This window comes from Maylandia zebra, linkage group LG13 (assembly GCF_041146795.1).
Source record: "Maylandia zebra isolate NMK-2024a linkage group LG13, Mzebra_GT3a, whole genome shotgun sequence".
NCBI classification, from domain to species: Eukaryota; Metazoa; Chordata; class Actinopteri; order Cichliformes; family Cichlidae; genus Maylandia; species Maylandia zebra.
The window spans coordinates 29,948,262-29,975,343 of NC_135179.1; the positions used below are offsets into that span (position 1 = coordinate 29,948,262).

General features: G+C 45.4%; 1 protein-coding gene and 1 long non-coding RNA gene across 2 annotated transcripts in view; one reads left to right on the forward strand and one right to left on the reverse strand.

Annotated features, from left to right (window-relative positions):
- Positions 1-2,477: 2,477 nt before the first annotated feature.
- On the reverse strand, positions 2,478-9,076 carry LOC143421828 (uncharacterized). The gene is made up of 2 exons (XR_013101431.1): positions 8,419-9,076; positions 2,478-3,283 (listed from the first exon to the last, which is right to left on the reverse strand). It is a non-coding gene; the product is annotated as an uncharacterized LOC143421828 (long non-coding RNA).
- A 1,358-nt stretch (positions 9,077-10,434) lies between these two features.
- Positions 10,435-27,082, forward strand: part of bcl11aa (BCL11 transcription factor A a) — a 53,464-nt gene continuing 36,816 nt past the window's right edge. Inside the window, exons 1-2 of the mRNA XM_004554616.3 lie at positions 10,435-10,808; positions 14,892-15,341. Of these exons, the coding sequence (XP_004554673.1) occupies positions 10,754-10,808; positions 14,892-15,341 (505 nt within the window). The 5' untranslated portion in view covers positions 10,435-10,753. The remainder of the gene's footprint in view (positions 10,809-14,891; positions 15,342-27,082) is intronic.

The following is a 27,082-nucleotide window of genomic DNA, read 5'->3' on the forward strand; positions in this document are numbered from 1 at the left end:
GAGCGTGGCCTTTTTGAACCCAGTGCTCCCAGGTTATTGTGTACCTGATGACTAAAGGCACATGTCATATGCTGAATGTGATTTTTTTTTTTTTATATAGGTTTCTTCACAATTTCAGAAGCACAAACTTGGTGAATGGTGGTAATGAGCAACATGATGGTACACTTGTGTCTTAACTGTCTCACTTTTAGATCCAGCCCCAAGTGGCTATAAATATGCTTCAATAAGGAGGTCATTTGGAATTATTGAGCATAATTTTTCGAGTTGCAGAAATGAATTAAGCTTTTGGGAGATTAGTCTCTGATGACCCATCACTGCAGAATGCAATGCCAGTGGTAACTGGAATCAGGACAGGACCCCCTGGAGTCCAGTTATTGGTGGTGATGAAGATGAAGATGGAGGGTTGGATGGAGCTCTGAGTGACCAGGGCAAGGCGAAAACTGAGAAGGAGGTGAGTTGCACAAAATGACAGAGGAGCACTGAGATAGAAAGTATGCAGAGTGCAGGTTGATTGGCATCTAAGGCAGGCAAGAAGATGGCTGGACCTGACCAATGATGTCAGCATTAAGTTGACAGTGCGACAAAGTGGAAGTGATGCAAAGAACAGCGGCCTGGCCCTAATTGCCACCCCCATTGTTAAATGATGAATTAATTGTCATTAACCACATTTTTTTGAAAGCTGAGTTCACTTTCACTAGCCACACGCCAGAAAGAAAGCTGCCTGATAAAGTGAAGCCGTCTAGAAGATCTCAAAAGCAATGCACCATGTCACAATCTAAAGAAAAGTCATTGACAGCTCTCAGTCCGGAAGGGGTTTCAAAGGCATTTCTAAGGTTTTGAGACTCTAGTGAAACAGTGTGAGCCATTACCCACAAATGGAGAAAACCTGGAAGAGTGGTGAGTCTTTGCTGGAGTGGCCAACCGAGGAGGTCACAAAGGAACCCAGAACAACATCCAAAGAACTTCAGGCCTCACTTTTCTCAGCTATGGTCAGTGTCAGCGCAAAAATGGGAGAGTTCATGGCTCGTCACATTTTACAAAAAAACTTTTTTTTTGCGCCTTTGCGCAATTTAGAATCAGCAGTTAACCTAACCCCACTAGGTGCATGTCTTTGGACTGTGGTAGGAAGCTGGAGTACCTGGAGAGAACCCACGGAAACACAAGGAGAACATGCACGATCCACACAGAAAGAACCCGGTGTGAACAGTAACAGTGCCAAAAGTCTAGTTTATTTAACAAAAATTTATTTTGACTTCTAGTTCTAGTTTTTAGTTTAGTGTTAGTTAAGTATAAAAACCTTGTTACACACTAAACTGTGAGCTGATATGAAGGAGGTGCATGTACGAGATCAGAGGATGGAAAGTTCTCTGACGCATTTATGATTGATTGATAGCTAACAATACATCCAGCCTCCTGAGCAAATACCGTCTTTACACTCAGCCTGTGTCATGATTTCATTTTCATTTCTCATGGGTTTTGTTTTCACTGGCCACAAAACAAATAGTCTGGCTTTTTTTTTAATTTCACAATTGAACTCATAAAGTTACTAAACTACTTGACACACATACAGTCCGGTGTACGTTAGTGAAAGAAGCGCTTGAGCCCTAGGTGCAACATTCGTAGCTCTTTAGTGCCATCTAGTGGTGACTTGAAACGAATCAATTTGCAAATCTGGCAGAAACATTGGATCTCATCATTTTCCCTCTGTCAGGCGTGGTTTACACTAAGACAGGTGATGCACTGTGCTGACAAATATTTCAGAGACGAATATAAATGAAAACAGTTTGAAAATTATGCCATGCCTGTAAAGTACACACAGTATGCGTTCAGCTTGTATACATATACTGTACATTTTGATAGTTTCTTTTGCAAAGTATTTTTTTCTGTTCTTTTACATAAAAATGCTACTTTGTGAATCCCGATCCCAAAGCTCCCATAAAATTCATTCAAAAATACTAAATGCCTCATATAGTGACATACTCACACGAACAAGTGACAAATTAAAGGAAAAAACGCCTCAAGCTCTCATTAAGGTTTTTTTGTTTTGTTTTGTTTTTTTTTTGATCACCAAAACGTGTAAGTGGAACAGCTACAATGTGAAAACGGACTCACCAAGTTTGTGGAAGTCCACCGGAGGGACGGAACACCATTCATCAGAAGACAGATTTTCATCCTGGATGAGAGCACTCCCATCAGGACAGAAATGATGAAAGTGATGGCTCCAAACAAATTTGTACACATTTGCAGTGATGATTCACCTCTGGGGGGCAGGTGGAGCCAAAAAGCATTAAAAAGCAAAACATTTTTGCTTGTGAGTTTTATTTTTGCGCCACTGTTCTGAGCCTTTGATCGGAGGAATACAGACTTACTGAGTTTCAATCCCTGTTGTGCTGTTATATGACATATATGCTTAGCATGTGTCAAACTCAGTGCAATAAACAAACAAAAAGAGGCAAAAATAAAAACGGCAAGAGAAACAAGATTTCATTACATTTTATTCTGTTAAAATGACCGAGTGTTGCATCTGTGGTGTTATGGCACAAACTGGTCTCATATACAGATTGCAGATGAGAAAAGTCCATTTAGCTTCCTAAAACACAAGTCTACAGTTTGCACTGCAGTGAGACAAAAAACTAAAATTCTTCCATTCCTGGTGGGCTCCTGGTTCCACAAATAAAAACAAAAAAGTTTGTGGCTCTCAGTAATAAAATAAATAACAATGTAGACAAGAAGCCAAAGATAAGGAGTGAAATTTCATGTCTTTATCACAAGTCCCAGTCAGATCACCTGTCCGGCAATCTTTTAAATGACGCCGCCAATCAGCAGCCACGTGTAAATTTAACATATTAAGATTTGGTCGGTCTGATCCAATAGTGCCCCCCCTGTTTTTTCTTTATTATTAATAATATAATTGTGGTTTCTCTATGCTTTTATTGAACACGTCGTGACTTTATTTTGGAAAGTGCTCGGCCTTGATAAGCACGAGCCACACACCGTAATAACCAGGACACTGGGTTGCTTCCATCTGCTGCTCTAACCTGAGTGAGTGTGGTCACCTCCTCTTCTGCTGGACGCAGTTCCGCTGTGAGGAGGAGGAGGAGGAGGAGGGCCTGTGGAATGTTACAATATAACGTATAATTGAGCACTTTTGATAATGATATGTTGTCAGCCGTGGCGCGTCGTCCTCTGAGACGCAGTCTGCGAACACACAAGTTATTTTCTTTTTTTTGTGTTCGCAGTCAGCTGATTGGGGAAGTGTGACGGCCGCTGGTTAACAGGCACACTGAAACAGAAGGGTGTCATGTCACATTAGATTTGTCATGCAGCCTCACTCCACCAGCCCCAGCCTCACACACACACACACACACACACACACACACACACACACACACACACACACACACACACACACACACACACACACACTGCTCCCCTCGGTGGTAATGGTTTGAAACCCACCCACCCCTCGTGGAGGACTGTGTGTCAGCGCTCCAGAGCTCATTAGAAAGTCGGTGCCGTGAGATCAGTCCTTACGCACTGCTCCCCGCTCCTTCAGCCGGGCCGCACCGCCGCTGTGGGTACAGCTCTGGCCTCCTCTGCCTCACACCCCTTCTTTCTGTGCGGCTTTTGCAAAATATTGATATTCATTTAAAAAAAATAAAGAGGAAAAAAGCAGGATTTATCGTTGCAAGCTCTCCGATGAGCGGCCCAATTTATGGCGTATGCTATCATTTAGCCTCTGATCACGATTTCTTAGTAATGATGATAATAATAATAATAATAATAATAATAATAATAATAATAATAATAATAATAATAATAATAATAATAATAATAATATACAAGACTTAAAATGTATATAAAAGATTTGAAAATATTTTATTATAATAATAAAATATTTTTACAGATTTTTCAGAGCACAATTTGACAGCTCACTGCACAGATACCTTTACTTGAAATATTCATTTATAAAACCTTCAAAACAATTAAAATTAGGCGCTTTAAAAAATCTAATAAGAATAATATGATCATAAACGGCTCATTTAATCGTTAAGCTGTGTTTTCAGTGAAGATGAGCAGATAGCAGAAAGGTGAGCTTGTTTGTGGTTTTGTTTCCAGATTTCTGAGCTCTGAGGTTTTATTTGTTATTATTATTATTATTTTATTGTTATTATTTTTTTTCTTTAAAAAAATTCCTGAAAAACAAACTAAACAAAAACGACATTTGAGATTCTTTGTTCTTGCTTGAACAGCAGCTCTCACGCTGCTGCTTCTCTTCTTAAGTTTCTAATCTTTGAATGATTTCATTGATTTGAGGCATCAGTGAATTTATATTTATATTACGTTAAAAAAAAACAAACCCAAAAAACATGAATAAAACTGTTTTTATCAGAAAGTAAAATCACCTAATTATTTGTCCAAAACGTATTTTCCTACTATTAATATGATAAAAAACAAAAACAAATAAAGCAAATACTATTTGTATTTATTTATTTTCATTTGAAATAAATCTCCATTATATTTCTATCCTGAGTCTCCGGGCCCTCTGCGCTTTGTAAAGCGGGGGTCCCTTATATATTCTCACTCGCTCTCATACTGATCGCAATTGGACACAAGGGGGCGCTCGAGTCCTTGTTTGGACACAATAAAGAAGGCGAGCGACCGCAACTGGAAGCTTGTTGATTTAAATGGCGGTCTTTATGCTGTTATGTCACAGCGATCATGGAGTTTGTGGTTTTATTCACCCCGACATAAAACACATCAGCCAGGCTTCGTTCACTTCAAGCGCATGCGCTGCCGGGCTCATTCTGATCAGGAAAAGGTGAGTGTCAGAGACTGACGAAGCTAGTCGCTGTTTGAACCCTAATCAGCACCGTCCACTCATACACCATCCAAACACACACCATGCACCCATACAGCTCTTCATTTAAAGCAGCTTTGAAGTTTGTTGGAGTTTAGTTTTGCATGTTTCCTCCAGTGTGAGTCAGTCAGTGAGCTGTTTCCAATAATACTTGGTCCTAAATTACTTTCCAAATGATTTTGGATTATTTGTCAGCTTTCTGCAGTCGAGTCTTAAAATGGTGCTAGTCTGACATTACTGACATCCCTCCCTGCATCTGCAGGCCCGGAGACAGACGAATACTCGGCTGTCCCGAGTGCCCAGTTCCCCTCCTGTCGTTCATCCCCAAAGGAACCAATTTAGGGAAAAATTAACAACAATTTAGGCTTAGCCACCATCAACGCCCCTGTGTATGCTAAGGATGGGTGAATGGAGGTGGATGGATGGTTTGTGGTCCTTTGAGGCGTTCCCAGTTGACCTTAACGGTCGGCAAAACTCACACTAAATGTCTGCTTCCGGTGTGAGCCACACATTAATAACAGACTCCTAAACATTGACCGGAAGTTTAAAATCTCTCATCTCTCCTTAATTTGACTGAGAACCTTCACCGTCTCATCACACACACGAAAAGGAGATTGGGAGGACGAAAGCATCTAAAGTTGTGTGTGTGTGTGTGTGTGTGTGTGTGTGTGTGTGTGTGTGGGGGGGGGGGGGGGGTGATAATTTGCTCTATAGCCGTGTAATCCCGCCCGATTTCATCTAATACCAGCGCTCCGACGCAACGGCGTGCGCGCACATCTCCAGATGTGATAATGGGCGCGTTGTGGAAAGAAAAAAATCCAACCCGCTCGCCTTATTGTAAAGCTTTGTGGGATCAAAAAATAAGGTGTGTGTGTGTGTGCATGCTCTCTATACGTGGGGATGTGCGGGGACTGGAGCCTGAAATTCCTCCGCAAAGAAAGAAAGAAGGACAGGAAGAAAAAAAGAATTACAGGATCTGGAGCTTTTTATCTGTGTTTTTTTCTTATGGTTTGTTGTCGTGTTTGGTGTGTGGTTTCAGGAACGAACAGAACGAATAAGAGAAGCAGGTTTGCAGGTACTAACCGAGTTAACAATTAATGGAAATTAATGGAAAGGTTTGACTTCTCTAAATAATTCCGCACTTGTGTGTAAATTCAGGAAACAGCCGAGCGCGAATTGTTCGGGTGTGTGTGCTCGTGTTACTGGCAGGATGGAGATCGGATCCTTTCATTTACACAAGCGGGAGCGTTTTAGGCCGCATACGCGTGTGGAACGTGTCCGGTGGAACCTTGTAAGTGTGTGTGAGGCCGGTTTACATCGCACGTTCTTACGCACAGGATTCTGGATAATTAAGATTGTTTTTAAAAAAAGCATCAAAGCAGGAGAGAGGAGGAGAGAAACGGATAAAAAGGAGCGTGGAAAAGGACGGAGGGGGTGTGTGTGGAGCTGATTTATCTCCGGAGCCCCCCCACATTCACACTCACGCACCCCACCCCACCCCCGGTCATTTCCATATATTGAAATGCGCCCCCAGTACCTCAATTTTCCCGGAGCTGTCGTGCGTGCAAAGGAAGGCGCGCATGTGACCACCGCCGATCTGACGCCCTGTAACCCCTCCCCCCGTCAAAGTGCTCCAGTGTCCGGTCACCCGGTGTGTGTGAGAGAGTGCGTACTGAGGTGTGCTCGGAGAATAAAAGTGCTGAGCGCGAAACTGTGAAGTTAAAAAAGGCGGCGTGTGGCCTACATACGGAGCAGCTAACATCCTGCTGTCTGCTCTTTATCTGCGCGCACGCACCTGACACCCCCCCCCCCCCCCCCCACACACACACACACATACACTTACTTTAAACACAGAGATGTAATAAAAGATTAAATATGGACCTCAGTGAGCCACACACACACACACACACACACACACACACACACACACACACACACACACACACACACACACACACACACACACACACACTCACTCTTGCTGCAGCATTAAACGTGCAGCCTGACTGATTTATGACGGAATCAGGCGACGCGCCGAACATTTACATATCCCCCCCCCTGGCTCACTCCCCGAGTCCGAGCACCGCTGCGGGCTTTGATCAATGTCCCACCGTGACTTAGAGTGTATGTACGGGAGCAGAGGAGGAGGAAGAGGAAGAGACATTCTTTGTTGCCGACAGATGGAGATGGGTGTAGACAGAGGTCAAGGTTGGCGTTCTCGGATCTGCGCGCGGGGGTAATGAACAACACAAAAACAAAACCTTCTTAAATAAGTGCGGGTGACAGAGGACGCTGATGGTCCGGGCCTGTTTACAACCACGTTTAACGTCACATTCGTGCCCCACTGTGCGCGCAAACCTGAAGCGAAGAGTTTATCACACGGAGCCAATTTTCACCCCCCCCCCCCCTCCCGCCCCAAAACAAAAAAACAAAACAAAAAGACGCTGATCAGGAAGTTAGAACAACCTGTCCACAGTGATCAGTCACGTGACAGATTCCCAGCTTGCTCCTGGATGTTTTCTCTCTCTCCGCTCCTCTCTCTCACTCAGGTGCACCTCCGCGTGTCACCTTCTACAGTTACAGGATCAGGTTTAGTGGAAGCGGTGGCCGCCTGTCGCCAGCACGAGCAACAGGCCACCCAGGATACCAGATGCCCCGGACCGAGAGCGAAACAACCCCACTTCACCCCAACTCCACCCAGCCCGGTTTATCCCAGTTTGAAACGGACCAAGTCATTTATCAAATGAGAGGCACCTTTAACCCGTGTTTAACGCTTTCAGAGAGGAAACATTCAGCACGGAGTTTGTTTTTTTTAACGCAGCTTTTGAATGATCAATGCACACCTCAGGGGGGAAAAGAGTACATTTCTAACAACAAATCGCTACAAACGTCTCCCTAACTGCACAAACTAAACCCGGGAATCCACAATGAACGTCCACGTAACGCCTAAGAAAACAAAACAAAACGCGCTCCGTGAAGACAGAAGAATGAAAGGTTTATGCCTCTCTCCGTCGTCACTGAATTCCTTTGCTTTTCACTGCCTGCCTACAATAGATAAATAACTAAATGTCACTTACTGTGATATTTTAATCCACGCAAACGTACATACACACACGGGTTACAGTTAAAATCTGACACGCTGGATTAAATAATCCACAAATCTCTTATTTACACTCACACAGAATAGCTCGTAACACGGATTATTATTATGATTATTTTATAATTATTATTATTGTACTTTTAAACAATAACGCAGATGTTGTAGTTTACTGCTGCTCTCCTGTTTCGTATCAAACTCTGAGCAGTAAATCAAACCCGTCTGCTCCGCTCAGCTTTAAATCTGCCTCAACTTCACCACACGCTCGCAAACGGGATAATCACCCTATGTGGGATAATCGTCGTGCACGCGCCCCCGGCACACACACACACACACACACACACACACACACACACACACACACACACACACACACACACACACACACACACTCGCCTCGCTACCGGTCGGTCTAATAAGCCACGCAGCGAGTTGCAACCTGCAGAAATTTTTCACTCACTGGTCACGCTGAACCTCCGCCTCCTCTTCTTCTTTTTCTCCCCCCCCTCACCCCCCTCCTCCTCCTCCTCCTCCTCCTTTCTGCCTTGCCTCCCTCCACCTCCACCACCCCCTCGGTATTAAGTGCGCGTCCTCTGCGGTCAGTGCGCGTATCTCCGGGTCTCCAGAAGCAGCCGCCGGATCCTCCTCTCTCCTCCCGCTCAGCAGCCGCTGGTGCTTCGCGAGCTTCTTTTCCCCGGGAGATCCTCTCCGTCTGCCTCTCTTCCCCCTCCCGGTACACCGCAGCGATCTCCTTCTCCGGTTCCTCCGCCCGGCCCCGGCGGTACTCTCTCCTCTGTGCGTCCTCCGAACAAACCGGCGGAGTCGCGTCTTTGCTGCCGTTCTATCACCAAACCCCCTTTATTACCAGAGTATTTACAAGCTCTCCCCCCCTCCTCCTCCTCCTCCTCTTCTTTTTCTTCCTCCTCTTCCTCCTCCTTCTCCTCTTCTCCACCCTCCACCACCACCAGCAGCAGCAAAACACCCTCCCCTGCGCACCGTAAGCAGCTCGAACCTAAGGCTCATCTCAAAGTTGTTACAGCGGGCACTAACTGTCCCGCCGGTGGCGAGAGGCTTCAGTTTGGATAGGGAGAAAGAAAGCAATGGGTTGACCCTGTAGTGCTCATCGTGTGTGGGCACATACTCCCCACACCCCCACTCAAAATACACGCTCATGTCTCTGTTAAAGTTCTGCACAGTGTGCGTGACGCTCGCGTGAATAACCCCGGCATGATCTTCAGGACACGAAGCAGTTTCTTAAAACCAATCAGTACTAAAAATCAAACCCTGTTTGTAAGTTGGAGTGAAGGCTTTGATTTCCTCTGACCTTGTTAAGTCAGGCTGGTGTAAATGATCGCGCATCAGTGTGCTGTACAGTCTGCCTCACTCACTTAAACAGTCATAAAACAACGTTCGTGTAAATAATTTGTTAAACTTTTTAGGTTTTTGGAGTCTGACACTTTAACACTGTTCCAAAACACGAGTGTGTGTTTTATGATTATTGTGATTATTATTACTGCGGGAGGTCAGCAGTGATACAGCCCACTTTGCGCATGTGAAGCCATCCAGGTTATAAACGGTGCCTGTGCTTCTTTGGCTGCCCGACCAGTTTGTCCTGTTCACTGCAACCGGATAGCTGCTGTCTGTCATTTTAACACACGCATCTCTCTGTCTGATACCCCCCCCCCCAAAAAAAAAAAACAAAACCTTCCGAGCTTTAAGGACACATGCTTGTCCGTGCGCATGCCGTCCACGGTCCAGATGAGCTTGTGTCCGTTCTTCTTCTTTTTCTTATTTTTGCGCGCTTTTCTCGAACAGAAGCCGCTACATGCGACAGACTTTTGCACACACACGCGCGCGCGCTCTCTCTTCCTGTATATATGCAGCAGTATCATATCCGCCCCCTCCAGTGAGCTCCTGTCCGCGGTTTCCCTTGCCCTGTTTTGCGTCCACCTCTCTCTCTCTTTCTGCATATTGCTTTCATTAGACATCTCTGCCTCTCTTTCTCTTTCTCTTTCTCGCTCACACACACACACACACACACACACACACACACACACACACACACACACACACACACACACACACACACACACACACTCCTCCCTCCCTCCAAGTGCCTCTTGTCCGGCCCCCCTGATCTCTGTGTCCATTGGCTTCCACCGGGTCTATTTCTCATGTCCAGCCCCCTCCCTCCGAGCTCTCTGTCTCTCCCTCCCTCTCTCTCTCTCTAATGACCGTCCATTGGTGTTGTTACTGCGCGTCCCGTCCGTCCCTCCTCCCACTCCCACTCCCACTCGGGTGCCTCGGCCCTGCCCATGTTTTTGTATGTCGGGTGTCTGTCCATCGCCTGACGTTCAAGTTCGCCGGGAACGTCACGTCCGTGCACTTGAACTTGCACGGCTCAGAGGGGGGTGGGGGGTGGAGGGGGGGTTGAGGGGAGGGGTGGCGTGTGTGTGTGGGGGGGAGGGGGGGCTTTTGCCATTTTTTCCATCTCTCTCCCCTTCTCTCTCTCTCCATCCACCTCTATCTCACTCTCTCTCTTTTTTCTCTCTGCTCTCCTTTCTCAAAAAAGCCATGACGGCGATCCCGCGATCCATCTTCGCCTCCGCGCCATCTTTATATTATTTCTAATTTATTTTTATTTTTTTTCCTCCCCTTGCCCCTCCGCCTCCTCTTCTCGTGGATGTCAGAGGCGTTGGATGAAGATATTTTTTTTCCTGCCCCACCGGAGTCTCCTCTCTAACCCTGGCTCTCCCCGATGTGATCCGCGCTGAACGCCGCCGCCGCCAGCCACCATGTCTCGCCGCAAGCAAGGCAAACCCCAGCACTTAAGCAAACGGGATTTTTCGCGTAAGTAAAAGATGAGAAAAACAAAATGTCATTTCTGGGTCCCTTTTCACTTCATTCAGCTACGATTTTTCGGGGGGGAGGGGGCGGGAGCGAAGCTGGAACTCCTGGACACCGGACGCACCGCTCGGACCCGCGGTCATCTGGACTTAAACAGCGTGGCGAGAAAGTGCGACACCTCCGTGCGTAAAAGCTGCTCGGAGATCTCTTCCCCCCCTCCTCCTCAAAGCCTGTCACAGAGAAAAAGTTTTGCGTGTGTGGGTATAAACCCGCCGCAGCTTCTCGCTTCTGTGGGCTGTTAAATGTACTCGCTGTGGCTCCGGTGCCCCCGCGGTCGCTCCGGTCAGTGGAAGCGCGCAGGGCTGCCGGTAGCAGAGCGCGTCCTCTCCGCGGAGCTTCGTGGAGAACTCACTCCGGAATATCGCTGCCTGCTAGTTCTGCATGCTGCTTGTTCATCTGCTCGCTCTCACATCTCTTCTTTTTTTGGGATTATTTTCAGAAAACCCCCCAAAACAAAAACAAAAAAACTTGGAGGTGGATTTTTGGATCGAGTGGAGGGGGGGGGGGGACAAAAATCTCGTGTCTGACAGTCTCTGTATCAGCAACACGGACGACACAGATCGATATTTTTCTTATACTTAAAAAAAAATCCTTGTGCCTCTCGTGTAAAAGCTGTTTATTGATGTTTAGTTTAGATGAGAGGCTTTCTTCCTGAAAGTGCAGATCCTCCTGCAGTTCAGAGTTAAAGACAAGAAACAGCAACAGGACGACAGCATAGCCAGCTCGGTCTTTTTGTTCGTCTTTTTTTCTCTCCTTCCACAGAGATAAATGTGGACCAACTTTAAACAAATAGATTCCCAAGCTATACAGAGCTAAGGTAAGATATGAATGCCAGCCCGTTGGGTTTTTGGAGCTGCAGCGTGTGTGAGGGGGAAAAAACTGACAAAATTGTTTGAACTCCGTGGACACAATCTACTTTTACGCACGGCGTTCTTTTATCGCCGGATCTTTTAATTAATTTCACTTTATCAGAGTTATTTCAGCGTGATATTTTGAGAGAGAGCAGATGAGTGTGCTGAGAAACTGCAGGGCAATTGGCAAAGTGGCGTTTATCACCGCGCCATGTGCCGCACGGTGCGCCGCCTCGCAGCGTTTTCAGCGACGGAAAGTGCCCGCAAACACGAAAACGAGGGAATTTGGGCATCTTTACGCTTCGGTGTTTCGGTATGTTGACTGGCTGTAGCCCGTGTTAGGCTGTTGGAGTGAGACAGAGTGTGTGTTTCTGTATGAGTCTGTGTGTGTGTGTGTCCAGTTGGGTGACAGTCACAATGACCGCGTGCCGTCGCTAGGAGGCAGAGTGCGATCAGAAAATCCGGCTCTCGACTTGGACCTGATGAGTTTCACTGCCGCCCCTATCTGCACGGGCTACTATTTGGCGATCTGTTTAGAATAAAGGGAGAGTGTACAAGACATGGGGAAGGAAAGAGGGAGGGGGGGAGAAAACAAGAAAAGCAGGGAGACCCCCCCCCCCCCCCACACACACACACACACCACCTCCACCATACATCCCCATCCTGAATTCCTCTTCATCACCTCAAACCTACTTTCTTTTTTATTGTTCTTGTGCATCATTTATTTACACTCAGAATATACATCACCTCTGCAGACTTTTGACCCCTCCCCCCTACCCTTTAGCTCTCACTTGACACACACACACGCTTATTTTATTTTTGCATAAATTTTGTTACTAAAGCAATTCAGATTTTTTGGCCTCAGAAAAAAACCCCAATCAACATCGTGTGGTCAGTTTTCAGTTTTAGCACCTGTGTTTTTAATATCCATTTTTTTCCCCTTCTTCTTCTTTAATTTTTATTACATTTCAGTTTTTTATAGAACATCATTTTCATCGCAGCCCCAGTGCTTGCTTTTACACATACAGACCAGCCTGGATTTAAAACGTTAACAGTGGGGTTTTATTGTTTTGTTTATTTTTTCAGTGATGTTTCCTCCTCTAGAATAAACTACATTATCAGTCATTTTCATGTTTTGCCAAGATGGTATTTAAAAAAAAAAAAAATTCTGGGAGGCAGTCAGCCAGCAGTTTAAACATCTACTTTTACAGATCGATGAGAGAGGTGGAACTTTAACGGTGGACTTAGCTGAAATGATTTTCTAATTGATGAAACATTTATAACTTTATTTTTTACAGTTATTCCACCCCCTCCTTTAGGAAATGTGATAGCTTTGTTGTGCATGTTCCGACATGTGGATTTAGACACATAATCCTCCTCTCTGCTCCTCTCTGCCTGTTTATTTCATCTACCTGCACTGCTCTAAAAATAGACACACGGCTCTCATTTAAACACGTTTTGTTGAATTTAGCGTTCATATGCTTTTTGAATCAAATCTTATTTAAGGTCTTTCGCCCTCCTCTCCTCATTCTCTGCTAAACACCCCAGACATCCCCTCTCAAGTTCAACTTTAGAGGTGAGGGGCTTATGCAGCTTCCATTAGATTTTGTTGTTATTGTTGTTTTATCCGGAGAATTTAATGCCCCCTTCTTCTTCTTCTTCTTCCTCCCTCCTCCTCCTGGGAGCTGTTGTGTAACTTGTGTGGCATTGTGTTGACCCAAGTTAAATCAAAGAGAAGTGTGACTGTGTGAGTGTGTGTGTGTGTGTGTGGGTGGGGTGGGGGGGGTGGGGGGGTGTTGATGGGGCAGCAGCAGCGGCTGCGGTCTTGGTGGAATTTACCATGTTATCTTCATGTCCCAGTTTGCGCACAGATGTCGCGCAGGGTTGCGGCATTCTGATGATATTTCCTTGAGGGGATGTAGTCCACGTTTAGACCCCCCCCCCCCCCCCCCCCCCACACACACACACACACACGCAGGAGCTCTAACCTATCCCTGTTATCAGACAAAATCTGTACCAATCAGCCAGACAGTGAAAATTAAAATCTATTTTTTGATTCTCTGTGGTCTTAAGTTCATTAAAATGTGAAATTGGCGGCTGAGTAAAGAAGGTCAACACGCATCAGGCGGCTAGTGCAGAGTCACACTCTTCACCTTGGACTGGAAGATTTTCTTTAAAAGAGGGACGGTGAATTATGTTCTCCCGTTTCGCCTCCCTAATTCGGCCGACTGCGCCGCTCCTCTCCCTCCTGCTGCAGGACGAGTCTGGCCTCCACAAAAGGCTTCTTAAAAAAAAAAAAGCAGCGAGGAGTTAATCCGGCCTCGGAGGGGTGAGGAATCGGGTTGAACGGCTCATTTTGGGGCGATTTTCCCGCTGTACAAGAGCCTGGTATCTAAGAACTATAAGTCAGCCACATGTAATCGAGGCCGAGGATTGAGGGAAGAGTTTTATTTCGCCCACACGCATACATGCACACACACGGGCACGCGTGCACACACACACACACACACACACACACACACAGACGCACTCTCTTCGTGCAGCCTGCCCTCTCTTCCCTTTCCCCGGCACATATGTTGGACATGTTTGTGACAGTTTTCCCTTCTGCTGATTACAGGATCAAACCCTCTACAAACAAGGTTAGGCAAGTCAAACTCGTCCACATCTTTAGTTTTTTTTATTTTATTTTTCTTTCGGTGAATACTGTGTTTAAGCATCATTTTCTAAGCTCTCATTGGCTACCAAATTGTTATCTTGGAGCAATCTGATTGGAGCTTTGCAGCTTTTCAGGATAGAATTTCCCACCATTTATTGTTGTGATCCACACCGGCTCGCGTTGTAATCATTTTCCCTGTATTACATGCTTTTCTATCATTACAAGGCACATTTTCTCACCCCCCTTATTGTGCGTGCCGCATGCCGACCTTTTATTTAGCTTTGTGTCTCTCTAACTGTGATCCACACTGAGAGAGGTTTTGTGGATTCTTCCTTGTCATCAATTCTCACAAAAACAAAAAACAACTGTATTAATAGGTTCGAATTACAGGAGAGAGAGAAAAGGAAAATATAAACATGTGGTTTTTGCTTTTCTGTTCTGAGTAAGCATCGCCTTCTAATTTCCCTCTTTCCTCCCACCCCTGTCTTCTTCTCTCCCTCTTCCCCTCTGACTCGCCAGCAGCTGAGCCCCTCTCCACGGCTGTTGTCTCGTCGGAGGAGCTGTCGGAGCGCTGCTCGGAGAACTCGGAGGAGAGTGGCAGCCTCAACGGGCACCACCCGGGCTCGAACGTGGGCCGGCTGGCCCGGCTGGGTCATGACGCTCACCCGTCTCTGGAGCAGGACCTGCTGACCTGCGGCCAGTGCCAGGCCACTTTCCCCCTGGCGGACATCTTGCTCTTCATTGAGCACAAGAGGAAGCGATGCCACGGTCCGCCCTGCCTCACTGTGGGCAGGGGGCTGGACAAGCCCCCCTCACCCTCCCCTGGCTTGGCCCTCACTCCTTCGCCTGCAATGGGCTCCCTGCGCAGCCGGAGGCTGGAAGTGGGTGTCCAGGCCACACTGGCAGACGAAGATGATGACCGGTTCTCATCACCCCGGGGCATTTGCCCCAAACAGGAGCCCCTCCCAGGTAACCAGAACTGCTTTCACACCAACCAACACACATCACCTCTTTCTGGATACAAGCACAGCCACCATGTGGCAAGATCATATCCCCAGAGGACCCCTCAGTATCAGCTTAAGTGTGAACAAACCATTCAGATCAGACAGAAGCCAGAAAGTGACCAAGACACAGTCAGAAATGTCACCCGTAGGTGTTCTAACGCGCTCACTGTCGAGATTATTTCCTCAGTGTTTTGGATGCGCTCACTGCTGCAGATGAGCGGATGTGTGTGCTTTCTGCAGCCTGAGCTCTTGCTTTCATTATTTCACATTTTATGTCCAAGGAAGCTTTTTTGTTTGTTTGGGTTTTTTTTTTTTGAGACACACACACACACGTGACAGAAATCTGATTGGCTGTTAGTGGTTAGAAGGGGGTGGAGCGTGTGAGGTGTTTGTGTGTGTGTGTGTGTGTGTGTGTGTGTGGGGGGGGGGCTTTGTGAGACAAACAACACAGGTGTGGCGAGGGTTCACCAGTGTTGACGCCCTGTGGTTTGATTTAGGGCGTCTTTCTCTTCTTTCTTTTCTTTTAAATTTTTTTTTACATGTGTGTGTTTTTATCAACAAAAAGCGTGTGTGCACCCCTTCTACAGTTCCCCTAAAATTCCAGTGTGTGTGTCTGTGTGTTATGGAATGTGAGTGTTTTCCCAGTTTGCCCAGCTTGGCCACAGTGACTGAATCCCACAGGCCAGTTGCAAAGAGCTAAGGGTGACCTTGACTTTGTGGTGCCACTGGTCAGCATTAGTTGTGTGTTTGTGTGTAACTTTGAGTCTGGGGAGTAGCTGCGGCCTCTTTTTGAGTTTGGGTGCAGAGAATCTGTGTGCATGAAATGTGTGTGTGCGTGTGTGTGTGTTTTCCCTCTCATGTGGCCCTAGCAGATGTGTCCTGCTCTTGGTGTGGTTTTCACCCCCCTCTTTCCCACCGCCACATCTTACCCGACTAAATGCAGCCCAGCTCTCCATCAGCTTTCATTCTTCTTCTTCTCTGAGTTTACCTCCGTGCCAGACTTCATAGGTAAAACTGGCTATTTTTCCTCCACTTTAGCCGCTCCGCCTCTCTTCCTTTTCCCAGGAATCAAATGAGAGGCGAGCAGAGCGAGGGAGGGGGGGAGAAAAAAAAGTTTTGCTCATGGAGGGAAAGTCGTTTATTTAAAGTGTCTTAACGCCACTAATTATTTGTTGCGGCGCCATTTCTTTCTTTCTTTCTTTTCTCGTGCATTTTAATTAGCAGTAGTTTTTAGTGGCGGGCTGCCTGTACTAAATTAGCTGTTACAGAGAGAGAGAGAGATGACACGGAGCAGCGGAAACGCATCCGCGTTGAAACGCAGCACACTTTGTCGCTTGAACGTAACTCGGGAATCCTAAATGTTGCAGTTTGTTTTTTCCGCTTCAGCGTTTGAGGAAGCAAACGTGATCGAAACCACCAGCTCAAAATTTACAGTGGAGGCGAGGAAACGGGATGGGTTTGACCTTTGACCTTTGTCTCTACGGCTCTAGAAAGACTTTTTTTTCCACTTTCTGTAGCGTCTGCATGTTTGATTGCACACTCCCCCCATACACACACTCCCACTCCCACACACACTCAGACGCTCACCAGTTAAACTGGGTTATTAGAGCGATTTACATCATAATACCGGCGTCTGGTGGCTTCAATAGCGTTGTGTGTGGGAACGTCTTGGTAGGAACAGCTGTACGCTCAGAAGGCAGCGTTATATATCTTGTCTGATGTCGATGTCGAGGTGGACGGGAGACCGGCCGAGCATTATTATTAAATGTTGGGAATTTTCGTCTGGAAAAGGAAAACCCCAGCCTTTAAACTGTCCGTCTGCTTTATTTACACCCTGTCCGCTCTCCTTTTCCCCCCTTCCCTTCTCTTCTTTTCTTTTCTCCCAGCCGCTGGATCCACACCAGCACAAACCTCACATGCTGAATTTGCGCAACACATTCAGTCTGATAGCCGATAATCAAAGCCAGCGTTTCCCTCCTCCTCCTCCTCCTCCTCCTCCTCTTTCTCTTTCTCTTATCCCTCCCATCCCGACCAACCCCATAGCTTTCATCGTAATTGACCTCAAACTGTCACGGTGGAGTAAATATGTGAAAGAAAAAGTAATAATCTGCTGGAATTTCAGCCGAGATTATTGCCATCCAAAAACAATGACACACACACACACAAGCAAAGCAAGGTGAGGGCTGCTGCTTCCTCCTTGCTGTGTATGAGGCCTCTGCTCCCACAGATAGGCCTTAAAACAGAAATGCAATTAATGCCATTAAAAAAATCTACACACTTGTAGACACATGCTTTGTCATTAATCTCAGTATTTTCAGTCTAACAGAATTTCTACTGGGGTTTAGTTTTTGCCTCATTATTACTCTGTTCATTTAAATCAGATAAAATAGGACCATACCATCTTCATTTTTCCTTCCCTTCCCCCCTTTTTTGTTGTTGTTGCTCCGTCTCCATCTGCTTTCTTTTAGAAACAACCAAATATTTTTCATCTCACATTGGAGGAATTATTTTACAGCACCCCCTCCTCCCTTTTTTTAATCGCTGCATACTTTTTCCTGCATGTATCTTCTCATGTATATAATGATGCTCCGACTGCTTGTTGTAAAATATGTCTGTGGTCAGAGAAGCACAGAGTGGCTGTGAGGCTCAGAGGAACACAAAGCGTCCGACTTGTGCCGGGACGCTGCTATTTACATATCAAACAGCCCCGACCGAGTAGAGCTGACACACACCTGTGTGCGTGTGTGTGTGTGTGTGTGTGTGAGAGAGAGTGAGGACTGTACAGGCAAAATGCCGATCGGTGATGCAAAAAAGCCAGCGTAAACGCTCACCCACCCACCCACCCACACACACACACACACACACACACACACACACACACACACACACACACACACACACACACACACACACACACACATTTAGTGCTCTCTCTCTCTCTTTCTCTTGCCCATTTATTCTATTAATCCCTGACTGAGATGAAAATTCTGATTATAATCCCTGAGGCATCCCTCATTCAGAAACAGCATCGCTAATGTCTCAAAAGAGTGGGGCTTCCGCGTGTGTGCGTGTGTGCGTGTGTGTATTTGCGTGTGAATGGCTGCGTCTTCATCTTTGCTCCTTTTACTCAAATTGAAAAAAAAAAAGAGGCTTGAAAATTGAAATTTTAGCATCAATTCTTCGTGGATTACTTCGACGGCTAATGCATTTTTTCCCCGCGCTGTCCTGATTTGTCAGTTGATTTCTCGTAATTAGCACAAAGGGCTGAAAACCAGTCCTAATATTTGTGTTAATGAGCTCAAATTGATACACGGCCAGTGCGGAGAATTGCTCGTCTTTACTGACCAGTGATTTCACTGAGAATTATTGGCTGATAAGCTGAATTAGCTTATCAATATTAGCTCATTAACCCAGATATTATCGCCGCTTGGACATGATGATAAATCGCTACATTTCTTGAGACAAATTTATCATTCCCATTTTTTTCCCTTCCTTCCTTCCTTCCTTCCTTCCAAAAAAAAAAAAAAAAAAAAAAGGCAAATGCAGCTCTTCATGCTAGTCAACCCACTGAGGAGCCATCCTGGCTCAAAGCCTCGTAACATGAGCATTGTTAGTCTATGATCTACTGATTAGCAATTAGCTTATCATCACCGGCTAATGCTGCCCACCTCAATACACATTAGTGCATTTTTAACACCCATTCATTGCCTGGCTTGGTGTCAGATCGCTCGCTCTCCATCTCACGTCTGTCCTCGTCCTCTCTTTTTTTTCTGTTTTGGCTCTGGTGTCTCTCTATCTTTTTCTTTCGTTCTCTCTTGATCTCGCTGCAACATTAGCAGTCAATGCAAATCCAAGACAGCCAATTGATACTGAATCAATTACAGTACGTTCGGTGTATGTGTGTGCGTGTGCGGCCATGTGTGTTGTGCTGTGGCGCATCCCAGCGAGCCTACAAAGAGATTTCACACGCTGGCTGCCATCACTAATCTATTGTTGCTGCCCCCTCCCTCTGTTTATGTCCATCTTTCTTTCATTCTTTCCCTTCACTGCGTTTTGTTTAGCGGCCTCGAGTGCAGCGTTTGAACAGTGGGAATGTGGCTTTTGTCTTGAAGGAAGCCTGCCGAACGCAAACGCTGCCGGTGTGTGCGAGGAAACATCAGCAGCAGGGTAGAGCATGCTGCACACTGAGATGAGTGGGAAAAGTTCATAATCCTTCAGAGAGGCCTTAATGTTTTCTATTTGATGCTCACAAAAAAAATTCATGATTAAGTAACTGAAGCTCTGCATATGGACAACAGCAAAGGAAAAAAAAGCCTTTTGGTGCTGAGTGTTAAAGAGTAGCAATAAAACAAAGACAAGCCTGTTGATTCGCCCTTTATCCTGTTTTATAATGCTCATAGTTTTTTTACATAAGTCACAGCGCTGAACAAAAACGTAGCCTGCATTTTCATTTAGAGAGCCACTCTAGTTATCTTGAACTTCTGCAAAGCTGGATGGTGACACAGCAAAAGCACGATGTGTCCTGACGTTTGTAACCCTCGCTGCCTCTACGTCATGCACATTATATGTAGTGGAGAGTTCCAAGATGGTAGGAGAAGTAGAACTTTTTTAAAGGTTTATTTTGGGCAAACCTTCCAAGCAGTCTTTATCAGATCTGACTGCTGATTGTACACGTGCAGTTTGTGAGTCCTTCAGACGACTGAAATGACAGTAAATCTACGTAATCCTAGAAAAGAGGGGGGGCCCTTGCAGCGAGAGTTGCTTCTAGAAGAATTTCCCCTCATCCTTCAAACCCGGTTGCTGCGGTTTGTGAGGCTGACTCGTGAGGTAACCCTGATGACATCACAGAAACATCAGCCGGGTTACTTGTGACTCCCCTAGGGGACATTAAACAGCTGATTTCTTGACTGAAGTAGGACTAACAAAGGAAAGTAAAGTGACATTCCAGCAAAGACTCTTTGAAACACTGGACGCATATTAGGCTGACCTCGGCTGCTGTGACCTTTGATCTGTTGAGCTTCTTTGTCACCGTCAGATTCACTTTGTTATAGTGCTTCTTAGAAGATGGCAGCGTTTCAATGAAATGCAAAGCAGATGTATTATTGTTGCAAAGGCGTGCTGGCTTCTACTATTTATGCAAAACATTTTGCAAAAGTAGCTGGAGCCTTTTCCTCCAAATCATCGCCCGGTTGGGCAGGAAGCGTCCGTTTCAATTTGCACATGTTACACTGTTTACATTTACGGTGGTTTTGGAGTAAGAAGACGAGTAGAGAGCGTGTGCACATGTGCTGAGTATGCCTCTGCACACGGATCATGGCATAATCAATGTAGAATAAAAAGTGCTCATTATATTAATAACAAATAGATTAAAATCACACAATAGAATCCTTAATGTGGCGTTCTTTCTTTCATACTTTTGTCAGGTGCTTGCTCACAGGGATCATTGGGAATCTCGCTCTGATGTCGCCTAGTTTTTACTTTAATTAACCTCTTCACATCCGCCAGGTGAACCACTTGTTTAGGGTCAGGGATAAAATGCATCTCAGCTTCATGCAAAACAGGTATTTCATGCTACTTCTCTTGTACGATTTCCTTTTGAGTATGTCTGATATTATACAAAAGGCTAGACGTGAACCTGAACCTAGGCCTGAACAGGTTGCTGGTGACCTCGTGAATGTTAGGGGGGTAGAAAGTGCCTGCTGTTGTGAATTGAATTGACTTGAATTAATCAGAAGAAGAGCATGAACTGTCTATGAAGTGGGAAATTACATAAGGTGCAATGGGAAGATCAAAACATGGAAGCCTCTTTTTTTTTGTTTATTTTTTACAGTGCAAATCAGCTTTGTCAGCTCTGTGGGAAATGATTTAAAATGGATACAAGAGCCGTTTTTTATTTACAGCATTGTCTGCTGAGTCTTCCTGGGACAAAAAACCCTGCTTCCACAGGAAGTGATGAGTTTTATATGTGCAGTGGGTTTGGACTAAATATAAAAAGAACAGGGCATGGACAGCAATCACCACCGCCACCAAGAGACAACAACAACATCAAAGGGTGAAAAAAAGAAGAAAAATCAGAGGGAAAGACGTCACGCTGCCCACACACTTTGACTGACAGCTGATCCCTGGGAAGTGCGGCGCAGACACTCTGCCGCAGTGACGTCGGCCAAACACAGCGACAGATCAGTTGAAACAAAAAGACCCCGTCCCCCACCACCTCCAGATGATCATGGCCGGCAAAACCCCGTTCCAAAACAATGACAGCGGCAGGCGTGATGAGAAAAGAAAAAGCAGTTTGCTGTATTTACAGCGGTGACAGCGTGTCCGCGACGTCCGTGACGTCAAAGCCCACTACTGTACGCGCTCTGCGATGGAGGATTGTTTATTGATCTGGCTCTTTGTGTTTATGCGAATGATTCGACATCCATGCTGCATTTACTTCTTCGTGGTGAGAGGGAAAGCTGCTGTTTTTGGCTCACTCGCTGCTCGCTCTGTGTGTGTGTGTGTGTGTGTGTTTATTCCACATGCACTCGGCTCGGTCTGCTCGGGGGGTGCACATGTAACGCAGCTCTCTTATTATGTTGAAGCCAGTTGAAGGGCTGTTCATAAAACTGTTTATACACTACAAAGCTTATTTATATAGGCCACTGGATTACAGCCTGGCTCTAAACACCACACACACAGATACACGTACACACGCATGCATATATTCACATGTACATGCAGATGTACCTGTCATTACAACAGGCCTGCATGACTGTGGCACAAGTGTGTGTGTGAACTGGCAGTGTGGATGCAGGACATCCCTTTGTGAAGTGTGCCAGAGCTGACAATGCATGTGTGTGTGTGCATATGTGTGGAGGAGCCTGGCTCCTCGCTCTGGTTTTATGTTCCCCGCTTGGCTGAACTGCTACTACAACTGCAGCAGAGGGCCGTGCACACACACCACACACCCTATGACTGTGTGTGTGTTTACTGTACACGCACAGCTCTGTATGAGTGGGTCTAATCTTTTATTTTGGCATTACGTGCATCAGTCTGTTTCTTTCTGTCATTCCCGCCACCTTTTCCCCTCCACTTTCTGTCCTTCGTCAGCAAATTGAAAGCATTTCGTAGTGCCAAATAAAGTCCTCTTCAAAGTAGGATAACGCATGTCGTTCCATTTTTTGTTTAACACGTTTGACTCTCGGCAACAGAGTAGACAACCTTAAACTGCCTGACTCCTGCAGTCTAAAATCACCAGAAATACAAGAAGCCCGAAACGCTCCCTCATCCACTTCCAGCAGGTATGAGCCTCGCTCTTTTAGTTTGCAAAGCCAGTATCATAGTAACCAGACATGCTGATCAGCATTTTCAGCCGCAAATGTGAATTCTTGTAGGCAAAAATAATGTGAGAGATGTGTTTTTTTTTTTTGCTAATTTCTAACATTTTACAAACCAAACAGCTATTTTATTGATCGGTATTGATGAACAATTAATAAAAGATAATAAAAACTTACTCCTAAAATGCTTTGTCACAAATTCTGAAACAGATTTGACTCTTTATCCACGAATGGCAAAATTCTGGAAAAATTATATTGTTATCAGGTTTGATGATGCCCCCTACTCTTCTCATGAGCGACAGTGCTAACAAGTAGCAGAACTGTGTATCATCTTTTCTTCTTCTTCTTTTTCCAGAACCACTGAGTTGTTAAAAACCAAATGGCATATTGTTACGCTCAACAGTTCCAGTAGTTGCTGTCCTCAACTAAATGGTATCGTGGCATATAGTCGAATTTTGGCTACGTTTCTGAATCCTTTACATTACGTAATAGTTCTGTATAAGACAGCGTTGTTGGATCATAATCCAGGAAAACACCTGATCCCACGGTTTCTGGCAGTATTTGCTCTTTTAATATTGATTATTTGAAAGAAGAAAAACATGACTGTTGGTGTGGAATTACAAAAAAAGAATTGTAATACATTTCAGATGCATTTGGTATCGTTTAAAAACCTGTAATTGAATATTTCCATTCATGAGTTAAAAAAACCATCACATTGCCACAGAAAATTATTTTCATGTGATATGTCAGGTAACAAACAAACCTGTAATTTTTCTTGTTCCATCTTGAGATGCTGAGGAACACGCCGCTTAATAATACTTTAAAAAAAATCACACACATAAACGCACAAACAGCACATATGGGGAACTCCCCCATCGCTGTCACCAACACACCCAGGACCAGCAGCAGCAGCGGCGGCGGCGGCACTGACTTTTCCTGATAATTTGCGGAGGCTCATTTGAATTTTAAGCACTACTTTAATCTTCAAAGCTCAAATGGCTTTATGAATATGCATGCAGTGGGCAGACTTTAGTTCATTACCTAGTTGTAAATTCTAATGACCATTAGGTCCTCACAGTAATTGCCAATTGTTTTGCATTTTTGATTGGCCTATTACCATGCACATTCGTGGCGCACATCAGCCACGCTTGTCAGAGCTGGCATGTCAACGGGTGTTTGTGTGTGCGTGTGTATGTTCTCATTTGTGCCTTGCTTTCGAGATATGTGGGTGTGTGTTTGTGTGAGCTGGGTGTGTTTGTTAGGCTGATATAAATGAAAGTAACATTTTTTTTTATTGTGTGAAGATTGAGAGGCGAGCCAGAGATTGGACATATTTAATTTACATGATGTCTCGTCTGTTCCCTCATTACACTGCTCGTCTCACACACACACACACACACACACACACACACACACACACACACACACACACACACACACACACACACACACACACACACACAAATTTACAAAGCACACCCAATGCAAACCATCTGGCTCGCTCCTGTACGTGTCGGTCCTGACATGGTAAAATGATTTCTCAATGCTCATCTCTCTTTCGCTCTCTCGTTCTGTCAGCCTATTCATTTTTAGCGCCCTCCCCTTCTTACTGCTTTCTGTTTCTCCTTGAACAAACAGATGTCAGATACCTCTCTTTTCTCTCTCTCTCTCTCCTCGTCCCTCCCCAGCTCCATCTAAGGCTGCCATTTTGGAGACAGCGATTCGTCTTGCTAAGTGAGTTTCTCTGTAAACATCGGTGAAAACTCTTTAAAAAAAAAGAGACGGAAAGAAAATGAATTCCATTGTTCTGCACTCAGCAGAAAAACGTGCACACACAAAATGCAAGCACCTGTACGCACGCCTTCAAAAAGAAACTCATTCTGAAAAAGGCTCCTGTGAGAGGAAGACAAAAGGGGGGGAAAGTCGATGAAATAAAGCCATTTTTTAAAAATCAAATAACGAGGCTGGACAATTAAGAAAGTGAGAACAGCAACCAAGAAGAACTAACGCGAGGGCGCTAAGCTTCATGTTTTCTTCTCCGCTTCCCTTTGTTGCTTTTCCTCCTCTCATCTTTTTAGCCTCTCTCTCAGCCTCACACACAAACACACCTCGTTTTCCTCATGTCTTCCCAGTTTGTGTACAAGTGCTGTGAGGGAGATATGTGAACCTACATAGCGATGAAAAGGAATTCTTAATTGCCCAGAAATGAGCAATGTTACAAACGGTGGTGTAATGGACGCAGTCGAGTGGAAGGTGTGTGTTTGTGTGTGTGTTTCGAGGGGTTGTCTCTGGTAGGACTCACGAGGCCTGTTTCCTGAGGTCTCTTTTAGCCCGTTGCAAATACACACACACACACACACACACACACACACACACACACACACACACACACACACACACACACACACTATATATATATACCTCTGGCTGCTGTTACTCACTTCAAAGTTGTTAATATTCAGCTGGGAAACTGTATCCAGAACACAGCTAAATTATTAAGCGTATGAACTTTTTAGGCAGTAAGATGAACTGATGGGCCACATCTATGAGATCCTCCTCTTCTTCATGTGTGTGTGTGTGTATACATGCCCTCTCCTTCTGCCCGATGCTTGGTCTTTGGCCAAGGGCATGCATAATTGATCCTGTGCCCGCTATCATTTTCTTGATGTAATTGCCCCAGCAAGATATGATGAAATCTAATGGATAATTTATCCCCCCCAAAAAACAGATAAAGAACCATTAAAATCTAGTTCTTAGACTTTTTTTTTTGTCTCGGTGTGCGCGGGTGTTTAGCAGTACACTTGTTTGCTGTGTGTGTGTGTGTGTGTGGTCAGTGTGGAAACAGTCGCTGCTTTCCAAACACTTTTCAGTGCAGTGGCAGTCATTATTGTCCAGATGTTTAATAAAACTGTTTAAGAACACAAAGTTTTAAGGTGGACGTAAAGAAGAACAAAAAGTAACTCATTTCTTTTTTTCTCCTGTGAAGGTGGGAACGTTTTTTAAATCATAAAAATCTTCGAGAGTCCTTAAGATTTCCCAGCCTGCAGCAGAATCACACAATCATTTAACTTCCGCTGTGATGACAAAATTGCCCTCCAAATTACATCGGGCGTCACATCAGCTGCACTTAACACTTGCTAATGCTCACCTCCGCCAAATAAAAATAAAGTGGGCTTAAAAATGAAGACGTCTTTCTAAATGTAAAAAAAAAAATGAAGAGGTGTGTGAGTAGTTCCTTGAGCTCCTGCCCCTGCAAAAAATTCATGTGTTTTAAACGTTTTCACCTGCTTTTGATGAACTACTCTCCCTGCTTTTCACTTTCTTTGTCAGTCTTCACCCTTTTTTCTTCACTTTTTCTTCTCCCGTGCTGCAGTTTTCCACAGGAATACAGATGTGTTTCAACACGCTCAGGACTGTAGCTGACACTGCTGATCTCTCTCTCTCACTCGCACACACACACACACACACACACACACACACACACACACACACACACACACACACACACACACACACACACACACACACACTCAGACACACAGGTACAGTCTGTCTCCTTTAAATTAATGGAAGCTAACTCGTCTTTTGGCCTTTGTGTAATTTCCGTCCTTATTTTTTTGGTTTCTAGCTTGTTGAAAACCGTCTGTTCAAAGGTACTCTCCACTGCATAGGTGTGTGTGTGTGCGTGTGTGTCTGTGTGTACATGCAACACACCCCGAGCGCCGTCTGCCGACAGACAGACAAGACAAAGGGACACACAAACACACACACACACTGTTTATCTTTGCTGTTCGAGGGAAACGCAGGCCCCAATCTGCAATGCTGGGAGAGGTGTTGAGAGAAATGAGGGGAGGGAATGGGTGTGAGGGGGCAGAAAGACAGAAACATGGGGGCTATGAGGAGGAGAGGGCATAGGGGTAGAACGCCCTAGGGGGACAGGGGATGTGAGGGGGAGAAAAAGAGAGAGAAAGACGCAGGGGATCGAGGTAGAGAAGACTGGGTCCTGGTGGCGACTGTCCATTAACAGATGAACTTGGCCGACGTCCAACTGTTTGATGAGACTGGTGTCATAAGGCTGTGTGTGTGTGTGTGTGTGTGTGTGTGCTGGGGGGGGGGCTTCACATGCACACGCACACGTGATTACACACACCGTCTTTCCTTGCTCCTGCTCTGCATATTAACCCTCTCCTGGTGTTCAATGTAAGCTCTCATTCTCATTTTTATCTACCTGCACACACAGCCTTTGGTATCTCTCTCTCTCTCTGTCACACACACACACACACACACACACACACACACACACACACACACACACACACACACACACACACACACACATGCGTGTGCGCTCATAATTCAGCAGGACTAGTTCAGACCGGTTTGCTGG